Raw genomic sequence first — 12125 nt, forward strand, 5'->3', positions numbered from 1 at the left:
AGTCGCCTTTGCCTTTCCCATGGCCTCAATCCCATCCCTGGCCCGGCCACTCCTCGGCTTACACCGCCCAGGGCTGCCCCTCCTGACCGTGAACTCTAAACTTCGGTGTTACAGTGGGGGGAGGGGGGGGGCATGCGAGGTCGACTTGCAGTCTGCGAGTTGCGGGCAGGCAATTCCGCATACACGGCACCATCGAGCACTAACCACGGCTCCGAATCCTCTGTTCTCTCACCTCGCAACCGCCGTGCCAAGAAAAGGCGTCATGGTCCAAGGTCATGGGTCTCTCCTAGCAGCATAGGCTTTTACGAAATCAAGATTCGCCCGCGTTCCGCCCCTAGACTGACAGGCATCTCTAGCCTCTGCCGCCTGCCTACGTAGCCTTCGGGGCTCTGGACTCTCATCACTGACGATAATCCGGATTATCCCTACTTGCTTTGGCATCCAGGCCATGTAAGACGAGATGCCTCACTTTTTAGCCTTTCCGGCTTTCTGGTTTGGTCTGCTACCGGATACTCGCAAACTTGGGCAGAGCTCGCAACACCCAGGCCATCACCTGCAGCCGCCGACACGCCATTTCGGGCCACTTGGGCCGTACATTCCTTGGAACTCCCAGGCTGCCCTTGCGCTTCGCATAGTTACGGGATACTCGCTTCCTCCAGCACCCAGTTTGTGGAGGTTATCCTGAACTCAACCGCCTATCACATGGCATCAAGTGGGCAAGTGGGCTTCAGCATGCAGCATGCAGCATGTAGTTGCACTGGTAGCTGCAATCGTAGTTGCAGTTACACTCACGGTTGAGGACCGAGACACTACACTATCTTACGCATACTTTGCCAACTGCATCTTCCTGCTGTACAACCTTACACCGGCCGGAGTTGGACTACTTCTCGGGCGGTTGCAACACAGCACACGCGACGAAAGTCTGGAGTCTCCCGAAGCCACTTTACGCGACTACGCCCGCCGCATGGAGTTTGGCGACTGTTTAGTCCACAAGGTTAGTACCCATCGCTTTGCCTGTTAGACTCTCCTCGACCTTAACCTCGACGGCCTTAGCCTCCCACTTCGTCACACCCATCACCCAACGGACTGTATTACTGTCTCCTTCCATCTCATCATCCCGCTCTCATCTCGTTTGCCTTCATTGGCTCGGTCGTAACTCCGTCTACGTCTTGGAGCATTTCATCCCGCCTGTCTCTGTCGTCTCTGAGGCACCATCCTGGTTCCCGAAAAGTGCCTAGGCGCTCCGAACTGGGCTTTTTTAAGCACCCCTCTCGTGCACGGAACTACGTTGACAGAAACGCTGCCTCACACGCCATCAGACTCCTTTCACACCTATTTTCTTCGGATGTGGGGAGCCTTCGCAGCGGTATTGGCTTCTGAGGGAGATACCCTAGGAAAGTTTGCTTGCCCAGGCAATCTTCGATCACGCTCGATTATTGCCCATGTTGTCGAACGGGCCGTCAACGAACCCCCCATTACAAGATGAGCCCACCCGAGAAGTCACGCCATTATTGCAGTATGTTTTGCCTTGCGTTCTATTATCAAGTTGAACCTCACGCCCAAAGCCAAAAAGAGAGGCAGCCTCCTCGTCCAAGAGTTATCGGTGATCGGTCGCATCGTTGCGGCGGGCGCAGTTAGATAGCTCGGCGCCTTCAGGGGAAAACTTGCTCAGTGCTAACAACGCAAACTGATGACCACACAGAATACGAGCAAACGAGCTTTACTGCAAACAGAAAAATCACCATTGAAGCGACCGATATGAAGTCAAATAAGGGGGGCAGGTAGAAAGACTCAACGCCAAACGAGCCTCTAGGCCTAGGCCAGCCTGAAAGCGGCTTGTGTCAGAGGCGATCGGCAGGGGCCTCTCTTAAGTGCGTGCCTAGCGCAGAGGGACACTGCCCTCCAGACTCTGGGTAATCCGTCGTCACAGACTATTCGTGGACAGTAAGGGTTGGACCGCCCTTGCATCAACCTCCCCACGTATGCAACGCACTTTTGGTACCGAGACAAGTCATCCACATCCGAATATTATACCTGGAAAGGCATACGTCGGCCAGTATCAGCCCGAAGAAGCTGACGGGCTTGTTTCGTGTCTCACTCTGCTTGGGGCCGCCCGGCGATGGCGGAAGCGCAATAGCTCCGCGACTACAGTACGATGTTGCCCAAACGTCTATCTGTACACCCAGCGAGATCAAACGCTGGAAAGCTATCCGTACTGCGGATACAGTGCGCAAAGATCCGACGATCACTCACTGCCGAATCCCAATCTAACTCCCATCTGGGGCTAGCGATTGCCGGCCGCGAGTGGATGGTTTATCTTTGCGCGCCACATAGAGTCCAGTCATGGCCTTTCTTTTGTCAGGGATGTGACACCTGTCAACCGGTCGCTTTCAACTCCTTTACTCTATATCGGTACTCCGTACTCCGTACAGTCAAGTTTTCTGTACGGATACTTTTCAAGTACATGGCCCCATTCGCGGCTCGCCATGGAATCTCGCCTATGCCCTGCCCCCTTCTCCGCCACATTGGGTCACGAGCAGAATCTACGGAACATACGGGAGTGATGGTCCAATCCGCGTGCCGGACATGGCCGTAGCTGGCCTTTTCGTCCACGATCTCAGGACATCTCACGTCGTCAGAAGCAGAATTGTGTTGGAAATCGAACACGGGATCCTGGCTCGGATATCGACCGACTGATCTTGCTGCACAGCGGGTGCCCCAGATGGGAAATGGGAATTAGCCAGCCCGGGCCAAATTGCGGTCATCAACTCGACCGTTGTGCGAGAAATCGGGCCTGCTTTAACCTGATATTTCCCACTAAGGCCGCCTTATTGCGCAAAGGCGACTGATGGCCAAAGCTTACATCGACCCATTCTCAGAAGGCATTGCACTAGTGTTTCGCTCTTCTGGTGACATCCTGAGATCTGGCCAATACCCGGAGGTGTTTGTTCAGTTTGAGTTGCAGCAAATCGGTGTTCGTGGTGGGGGGGGGGGGAGAAGGGAGGGGAGACGAGGCACACCAGATGCCCAGGAACCCAGTTCCTGTGCTCCCGCATGCCGGCAGGCAATGGGCGGGACGTTCCCTCGCCCGGCCATTTGGGAATACGTACCGACTGGAAGTACCGCTGGTGCCGAAAGAGATCTGTCTATCATTGTGCTCTGCGCGATCGAACGCTGGTCCGATTGATCTCTTTTAGTGTCATCGGATGCAAGGGCCTACTCTCGAGCCAAAGTTAGTTGTGCCGTCAATACTGGCCGGCTGCGGACGCCACAAATGTCGTATGTGGAACATGGCATTTATCACTCGTGATGCCCGTCTACTTCTGTCTGTAACAATACGGCCGTTGCGTTTCACAACCCTCATTGAACCGCTCTGAGAGAATGCCAACAACTAGATTCGCTCCTGTTCTCGCCTTTCTTCATACGATAACTAAACATGGGAGCCATTATTCCCAGCTCTGAGAGGTATCCCATGGCCTCAGACCCCGTACTGACGATGGGCGCCTCTGCCCAGCACGCCTTTACTACGGAGTCCTATCCGAACGATCCGTATGCCTATCAAGTTGGATTTGGGAACAGATTCTCTTCTGAAGCCATGTAAGTTGACATCCCACCATTCTCGGTCAAGAGTCTGAGCTGATCAATAAGCCCCGGGACTCTGCCTCGATCATGTAATGTACCGCAGAAAGTGAAGTACAACCTCTATTCCGAGCAGCTCAACGGTTCGACCTTCGTTGCCTCTCGAACCGACATTCAAAATGCTTGGTTTTACCGCGTATTCCCATCTGTAGCCCACGGAGATATCACAAAGATGCCACGAAACCCAGATGTAAGTCATTTTTCATTCCTTGGGTCCCCTACCTTCTGCCGTAACGCAACTGCCACTAAAATGGACTCACCCCTGACTTGTTTATACCCTCAAGATCGAGTCAAGATTCACATCTGGGAATGAGAATGTTGAGTTTGTTCCCGGAGGACTCTGCTGGAGAGCATTCCCCGTGCCGAAGGCAGGCGATCCGACCATCGACTTCGTCCAGGGGCTCAAGACGATAGTTGGAAACGGCGAATCAACAACCAAAGACGGCTTGGCTGTACACGTGTACGCCGCAAACTCTTCGATGAAGAAACGCGCATTCTGCAGCAATGACGGCGACATGCTGTTCGTGCCTCAGACTGGCAGGCTGGACATCCAGACAGAATTCGGGAGGTGGGCAGTCACCGGTTCCAGTTGGTGACCAAAATTCCGTTGACAATCTTTCCAGAATGATGGTACGGCCTGGCGAGCTGGCGGTGATCCAGAGTGGCATCCGCTTCAAGGTCGGGTTGCCGGATGGTCCGGCCCGGGGTTGTGAGTCATTTGACGGTTGCCATATGCATGAGAAGGAACATTCAGCTGATGGGCTTAGACATCCAAGAGATATTCGGGAGCCGGTACGAGCTGCCAGAACTAGGACCGCTCGGAAGCAACGGGATGGCTTTGCCTCGCGATTTCGAGTTCCCCGTCGCCTCCTTTGACATGGATACGTCAGAGTGGGAGAGTAAGTTGTCTGCCTTATCACTTTTGCCAAGACGCAACTGCGCTGACTGACGCGGTGTGTTAGTCGTGTATAAACTGGCTGGCAAGCTGTGGTCCTGCAAACAGAATCACACGCCCTTTGACGTGGTTGCATGGGATGGCAAGTAAGAGAAACGCCCGCTCCAAGACCCATCCCCCCCCCCCCCCCCATTTTATTCTGTTCAGGTGCTGACACTGTCTGATAGCTACGTGCCTTTCAAGTATGCCGCCGAAAAGTTCGTCAACGCCGCCTTTGCGGACAAGGACCAAGCCGACCCTAGTTTGTACACCGTCTTGACGGCGAAGTCCAAGATGCCCGGGGTACCCGCAACGGATGTCATGTTCTTCACGCCAAAGTGGTCTTCGGCGACGAATACCTTTCGACCTCCCGTACGTGTTGGCTCTTGTTCGGGGGTGGGTGACGCGTGCCGTAGCTAATAGCGTGGCAGTATTACCATAGAAACATGTCGACGGAGGTGGTGGGAATCGTATACGGCGATTACAAGGGCACCAGTCGCAACTTGGAAGCTGGTGGCCTGAGTTTTCAATCGAGCTTCATGCCTCACGGAGGTATGAAATCCGGGAGACATCTTCCTTCAAACATGAGACTAGATACTAATAGGGGGCCTACAGAAACACATGAGGCGTTTGTGCAGGCGACCACCAACGAACTGAAGGCCCAACGCGTGGGAGAAGGATACCTCGGTAAGGACAGCAATGAACCGTAACACCAATCGCCACGACTGACATTCTCGTTGCAGGTTTCATGTTCCAGATCAGTACTCACTGCGCAGTGACACAATACGCCTTGGAAAGAACCGGATTGCTGGAAGGTAAGGAGAAAATTTGCTTTGAGAAGGGAATGGGAGTCACTAATAAGCCGTTGGTAGTACCGCCGGCATCTCTCTGGGACTCGATGCAAGGTCACTTTCTCGAGCACGCCGAAGAAGTGAATAGCGACTTGCGAAGACGAGGACTGCCGACCCTCGGGGCTACCCTGGGCCATTGAAAGTGACGTCGATCCATCATCACTGAAAGCGGCTTTTTTTTTCCTTTTCTTCTCTTAAGCCTCGTCTCTTCTCCATTTGATCCGAAATAGCGAAGCGATGCACAGCGATAAACAAACCTTTGCCAGCGGTTTCTGAAAGTTTTATATATCTTTTTCAAATGTTACATGATCAACGATTCGGTTGTGGGTGGTATGTTTGTCGAAAGGATTTCCTCTTTTTTGCTGTAGTCTCTTGGGCGGTGACACGAGTGGAGGCGTGTTAGTGAAGAGGGATGGACGCTATTTTAGGGGGGGGGGCTTGGGTTAGTTGCCAGCATGCGGAGGAACCCTGAGCATGACGATAATCTGAAGAAGAGAATTGATCTGGGCAGTGGAACAATTTAGGATATATATACCTCCGATGAAAATTTGAGATATCGTGACTCGACCTTGAAGAGTCGTGCCTGGTGTTGTGGTGTGGTGTGCCGGTGAATTACCGGCTTCACTGCGGGGTACCTTGATTTGGTCACAATCTCTCCGAAAATTTCACCAACATCCGATATGGTGTAGTGGCCAACATGATGCCCTCTCATTCACTTGAGAGGTTAGGCATAGCCCCGAGTTCGATTCTCGGTTTCGGAAATTTTGCCCTTTATTACAATGAATTTCGTTACTTTTTTTGCTTCTATCGCACGATTAACTGGTTGATTGATCGATTCACACAGTGAGTGTTCTGCTTGTATTGTTGATTTCTTGTCTCCATGGATCCTAGAGTATCCACAACGGGCGTTTTCGACCCTTCCGAGGTGAGTAGTAGTAACTGTCCCTTCCCTCGGATTTATTCTCTACGGCTGGTGCACATTTCAACTACCTATTTATCTTAGAGAGTGATTGGTTTCCTTTTTTTTCTTTCTTTTTTGGGTGTCGTCTTTACTCAGGTTCCAGCTTCATCCTTCCATGTTACTTATCTAGAGCTGGGCTCTGGCGAAGGTAATCTCCCACCGGGCCCGTAGTTGGATTCTATGTATGTTTGAGGCTGTGGTATTTTCGGGAGACTTTCATGACCAGGAGCATAGATACTACAGTTACTGTCTGACGCTGCGAGCTGCTTCTGTAAGAACCTGTTGCCCCCCCCTGTGGAGTAAGGTATGTGGAGTTGTTGATCCACGATGTTTTGAGCGAGTCTGAACCATGTACAGGCAACAAGAGGGAGGCTATACCATATTGTCACCCGTTTCTACGTTTCTGGATCCTCTTGACTACTTACTGCACCCTTTTGGCTGCGTATTTCTTTCCTCGAACTCCTAATCTCTATGTTTCTACTTGTATCTAGTACCTACTTAGTATGCAGATAAGCGAGTAACTGAGGCGATATTGTGGTACTACATGGGTCGATGGCGCGGAAGGCTAATGATTGCTCACCTACAGGATTCCTGTCAGTCGTGCAATCGGAGATCTGGAGACCGAGTCGTACGGGTACACAAGAAGCTCACTGAGTGAGTAGAACCTAAGTGCTAATTAATGTAAACCATATTCTTTCAGTGGCGTGAGGAGAGACTTCGATACTTGATGCGGGCTGTTCAATGAATAAGCTACAATTAGATTAGATTACCACGTTTACATGAAATTTGAACTCTATGAAAAATTCAAGTTGGTGTGACTGTTTTTAGTTCAGTCTATAGGGGGTCTTATCAGGCAAACATGATATCCTGCAAACCTGAGTTAAGACCAGCGCTTGCCATGAGATTACCAACCTGTAACTGCCTCGCTTCCAAAACGTGATGCATTTCCCCATGAATTAAAGATGGCGGCGAGGCCATGAGCCACTTAGCTCTCTCTCGACGGTATTGAAACCTACCAGCTACCAAAACGGAGAAGAGGTCGGAGATGGCCGGATGCTTCACACAGCCCCGGGGCCCGGGCCGAGAATGTCGGCCGCCGTGACGGTAACAGTGGGTCTCCCTTATTCTTCGTCGGCGGAGCACCGCTGTGTGATCCATTCCGTCTGCCAGACCCTTGTTAGACGCCTTCTTTGGTGACATGCTGCGTCGCCAGGGACCCGAGCAGCCCGAGCGGGTCTGCTCTAGCACGCTTGATGACCGCGCAGGTAGATTGCTGCGCCGGTGATTGGGTGCATGCCGCATCGGGACGGCGGCAGGCACTGTCTTGGTCCCGTGGGAGGAGCTCCTGTTGAAGTGCGGAAGTGGAATTGGGCGGGTATGCTCGGACCAGAACGAGCAATCTGGATCCATAATAATCTGTGTGAGACCAACCAATGAAAATGCAGGAATCCAGTTGCCTCAGATGAGGGATATTCCTGGCTGCATCTGGAAAGGAGAACTACAGAACATAGACAAAGAAAATGATCACGAATAATCCACGACAGCTCCAGCCTCCAGCAGCGAGCAACGGCGTGATCAGATGGGGCGACGTGTAGAATTATACTACTTATATACTATATACTCTCCCTCTCGGATCAAGCAGTCTTACTAAAGCTTTACGTATTTTAGTAATCTTGGTTAAGATGACTAATTTAGCTTTAAAATGTTATAAAGGCTTAAATTTAAGCTTTATAAAAATTTATTGATTTAATATAACATGGTTTCCCAGTCAGCCGCGCATTTCCTTATCGCATATTAAATTGCATATTTACTTAATTTCTTTGAATAATAACTAATTAGAAAAATTTCAGTATCTTCATAATATATTTAAAATATAACTAACGTGGTTCATCAGTCAGCCGGCCGGACCAGTCAGCCGGACGTTTTTCCCCACGTCTACAACAACATCTAGTATTTCTCAACCACAACGCATTAAATCAATTATTAGTTATCGTTATTAGAATCTCCTGATGATTCGACATCTTTGAAACAAGTTTGTATATTATGCACAGTCTTACTACACGCACTACAGCGTCTCTAAGTCGGCTGGGCTCTCTTTAATATACCCCCCTCCTCATCCTCTCGAGGTGCCGGACGTTTACCTTTTTGTTTCTCTTCCAGCAAACCCTGAGATTCCTCTATACTAAGTGCCCCTCTAAGCTGCACATACGACCTTTTAGCCCTCCGACGCTTAGCAAGTGCTACATTCGTATCCTTAAGGGTACGAAGCCGATTAGTTAAAATAGTGATTGAGTGTGCCATTGTCTGCGTACCCTTTGATAATTGCTCAACTGTAGCAATAATTGGTGTCGTTGAGCTTCCTTTATGAGCAGAGATCCGGCTTTTAATAAAGTTGGACTGCGAGACGGCTTGTTGTAGGTTAGAGGGCGTTTGCGATTGCCAAGGTGGTGGTGTTGAAGGGTTGGCCATAGGAGGTGTAGGCGTCTGTAAATGCACATCAAGCTTTTTGATGACATAGTCTGGGTCCCATGGTGAAATTCCAGCGCCTTGGAAAGCAGACCTGATGTTTTCCTCATTAAAAACCTTGTTGTGGGCCTGGTGGAAGGCAATAAAGAACTCAGACTTGGTAATGTGATTTATGGAGGCTCTGATAAATAGGTTGATTTTATCACCGTATGCGCGTTTCAAAGGCGAATAAAGCGCAATATCCAATGGCTGTAATAAATGCGACGAATGTGCAGGCATACTGACCGTTACAATATTGTTCTACTTACAGTAATCGTCGAATTCGGCCGATAAATGGCTCTCATGGCCGTCGATAATGAGCATCCGGTAGACGCCCTTAGTTCGGTTCTTAGTATGTTTGTCGAAGTGTTTAATCCAGTCAAGACCCGTCTGATTATCCGTTCATCCATTAGCAGTGGGCTTGATGACCCAGTTGCCCGGAAAACCTAATTCCGTGGTCCAACTAGCAAGGTGATATGCGCCCTTAACAATCACGAACAGAGGGATGCACCGCCCGCTTGAATTAACATATTCAATAACTATAGCCCATTCATGGTTACCCGGCTAGACAGACTTTACTTTACCACGTCGATCGGTGCATATTACCACCATTAACGCGGTAATTATGCCCATTATGAAGCCAGTCTCGTTGAAATTATATAGGTCCTCCTCTTAGATTCCACACTTGGTCATTATGTTACATAATAATACAAACCACTTTAAAATAACCTCTAGGTCTTCTTAAAGAGCCCTTTGATAATCGTATAGACGATTAAACTTTGTTTTCAAAGCAGGCTATGAGTCCACAAACCGCCTAGCCTATCGCTTACCAACAGGCTTGGCATTACGCGCTCGCAGCAGGAGATTGGCCATATCTTCCATACCGCCAAGGTACAAAGGAAATCCTCTGGAATCCTGTTCAATAATATATTATAGAAGTGTTTTCTCTTCGATCGGATCGAGTTTATATCGTTAGGGTTGAGTTAATTCGCGTTGCGGTCGGTTATTCATTTTATCGGCTAAGGTACTCTTCGGGATACTGTAGGTCTTTACGGCATGCGAAATACTCAAGTTACTACCTATAGCGCGTATTGATCGGATCGCTTCAATCGCAAGAATGACTTTATCTTCTTGGGTATAGATTGGCATTATGATTGTTGAGATTTTATGCGTCAAAGGTTTACGTGGTTTGGATATAAGTGTGTTTAGAAAAAAACGTCCGGCTAACTGATGAACCACGTTAGTTATTAATAACATATAACGTACATGATAAGCGAGTGGGCCAGACAAGCGAGTGGGCCACCCAACCACGACCACATGACATGAAGGAGCAAATATCAACACCCACCTCATGGATTCAATCGAAACTATTCAGAGTCCTCTTCCTCAGACATTTCCTCATTAAATCGATATGTTCGCGCATTATAACCAGTGTTCCCGTAGACGTTATATCGTCGTTAGCCCGTCTCAGTCCTCGGTCGGCGACCACTACTCCGGCGCGTTTCCTCCTCTACCTAGGCTATAGCCTCTCTTTACGACTAAAGGTCCTCTCCCTCAGCTATAGTAAGGCTTCCTCCTTATTGGAGACGGTTTTTTTTTTTAGCTCTCCAGCGTCGACTAAATAGGTTATTCTCCTCTCGAAGGATCTAGTTCTCAGATCTTAATAAGGCGATCTAGTACATAAATCCACGAGCCCCCTTAGATAGATACTCTATAACCTTGATAATTAAAGTTAGTGAGCTATTTTGATAACGGGAGATTCGATTCTTAATAAGTTCTGATTAAGAAGATGCTTTCGTTGGGTTGTTTAGTATCTGAGAAGTCTATGCCGGTGGTATTATCGGGAAGGATCCTGGAGGCGTCGGAGTATATAACTTCATATTAAGCTTTGAGAGCATACTCTCTGCACTCAAAGGCACAATTCCTGCCCCTCTGAATCCTCCCTGGATGTTTTTCTCCGTGATCGCTTGTGTGAAAGCCCTGTGAAACGCCGGGAAGAAGTCCTCCTTGGTAATATACGTATTACCCCGACGCATCTTATCCTCGATTTCTCAACCATACGCCGTTTTTAGAGGCCTAAAACATCCAATATCCAAGGGCTAGAGTAGATAAAACGAATAAGCCGGCATATATAGGGTTACGATATTATTCTTCTTACAAAAAATCTCGAAATCCGCGGAGTGGTGACTTTCGTATCCGTTGACGATGAGGAGGCGGTATTGACCCTTTATACGCGGTCTTATATACCGTTTGAAGTGCCGAGCCTATTCTAGACCTCTTTTATTTATTATCTATCTATTTTTAGACGTTACGATGACCTAGTCGTATAGGAGACCGGATTCCGTGTACTAGGTAGAGAGGTGATATTAGCCCGTAACGATGATGTACGGCGGAACGCTATAGCCCGACGGGCTGATAGCCTGAATGACCGTAACCCATTCACGATTGCTAGGCTGCATCATTTTCGTGTTTGAACGCCTTTCGGCACTGGTCACGACCATGCCGGTTGAGATCTGGCCCATCATAAAGCTAGTCTCGTTAAAGTTGCAGATGTCTAAGTCTACGATGCCGTACTTCGCGATTGTGTTCGCCACAAGCAAGAGCCACGCGTTAATCGCGCCCGGATCTTCGCATTAGGTCCTCTTATAGTCGTACTTACGAAAACGACGCGTTCGCAACTCTGCTTATCGCTTTACGAAGTTCGAAGCCCATCGCTTCCCAACATAGGGCGCATCACGATCAGCAAGCAATTGATTCGCCATTTCTTCAACACCATAAAGACGGGGAGGAAACCATCTGGCGTCCAGGTCGAGGATATATTTAATCAGCTTCTTCTCTTCTAGCAGCGTCAAATTCCGTGAGTTAAGTATACTATCACGTCATGATAACGTTCCCTCTAATCTACGGCCTAAGGTAACGCGACTAATATTATAGATCTTTACCGCGGCCCGAATACTGAGATTTCGGTCTTTCTGGGTAGCCTGAACCGCTAAGTTTAATTGGGTATCTTTGTTATGTACTGTCATTGTTTTCGATGGAAAAATGCGTGTTGTGATGATGTAGGTGGCACGATGGCGGTTGGGTGGCCCACTCGCTTGTCTGGCCCACTCGCTTATCATGTACGTTATTAAATTATTAATTTTAAAATCATATTATTTATATATTAGAAAGTTTTTTAGGTTTAGTATTTTTATTAAAGCTTTATATATTTTAGCGATCTCGGTCGAGATTATTA

The 12125-nt window shown here is 48.9% G+C and overlaps 1 protein-coding gene and 1 non-coding gene across 2 annotated transcripts; both read left to right on the plus strand.

Moving 5' to 3' along the window:
- Positions 1–3015: 3015 nt before the first annotated feature.
- Positions 3016–5564, plus strand: BDP81DRAFT_478549 (homogentisate 1,2-dioxygenase; the record flags this gene model as incomplete). The annotated part of the gene is made up of 11 exons (XM_060594859.1): positions 3016–3597; positions 3649–3829; positions 3924–4207; positions 4263–4348; positions 4407–4538; positions 4602–4680; positions 4762–4945; positions 5005–5125; positions 5189–5260; positions 5317–5388; positions 5446–5564. The coding sequence occupies exons 1-11, from the start codon at positions 3437–3439 to the stop codon at positions 5562–5564; spliced, it is 1491 nt and encodes a 496-aa protein (XP_060449614.1). The 5' UTR covers positions 3016–3436.
- A 534-nt stretch (positions 5565–6098) lies between these two features.
- On the plus strand, positions 6099–6185 carry BDP81DRAFT_t74. The gene has a single exon. It is a non-coding gene; the product is annotated as a tRNA-Glu (tRNA).
- The last annotated feature ends 5940 nt before the right edge of the window (positions 6186–12125 follow it).

This window comes from Colletotrichum phormii, assembly GCF_030913505.1.
Source record: "Colletotrichum phormii strain CBS 102054 chromosome Unknown BDP81scaffold_3, whole genome shotgun sequence".
In the NCBI taxonomy this organism is placed as follows: Eukaryota; Fungi; Ascomycota; class Sordariomycetes; order Glomerellales; family Glomerellaceae; genus Colletotrichum; species Colletotrichum phormii.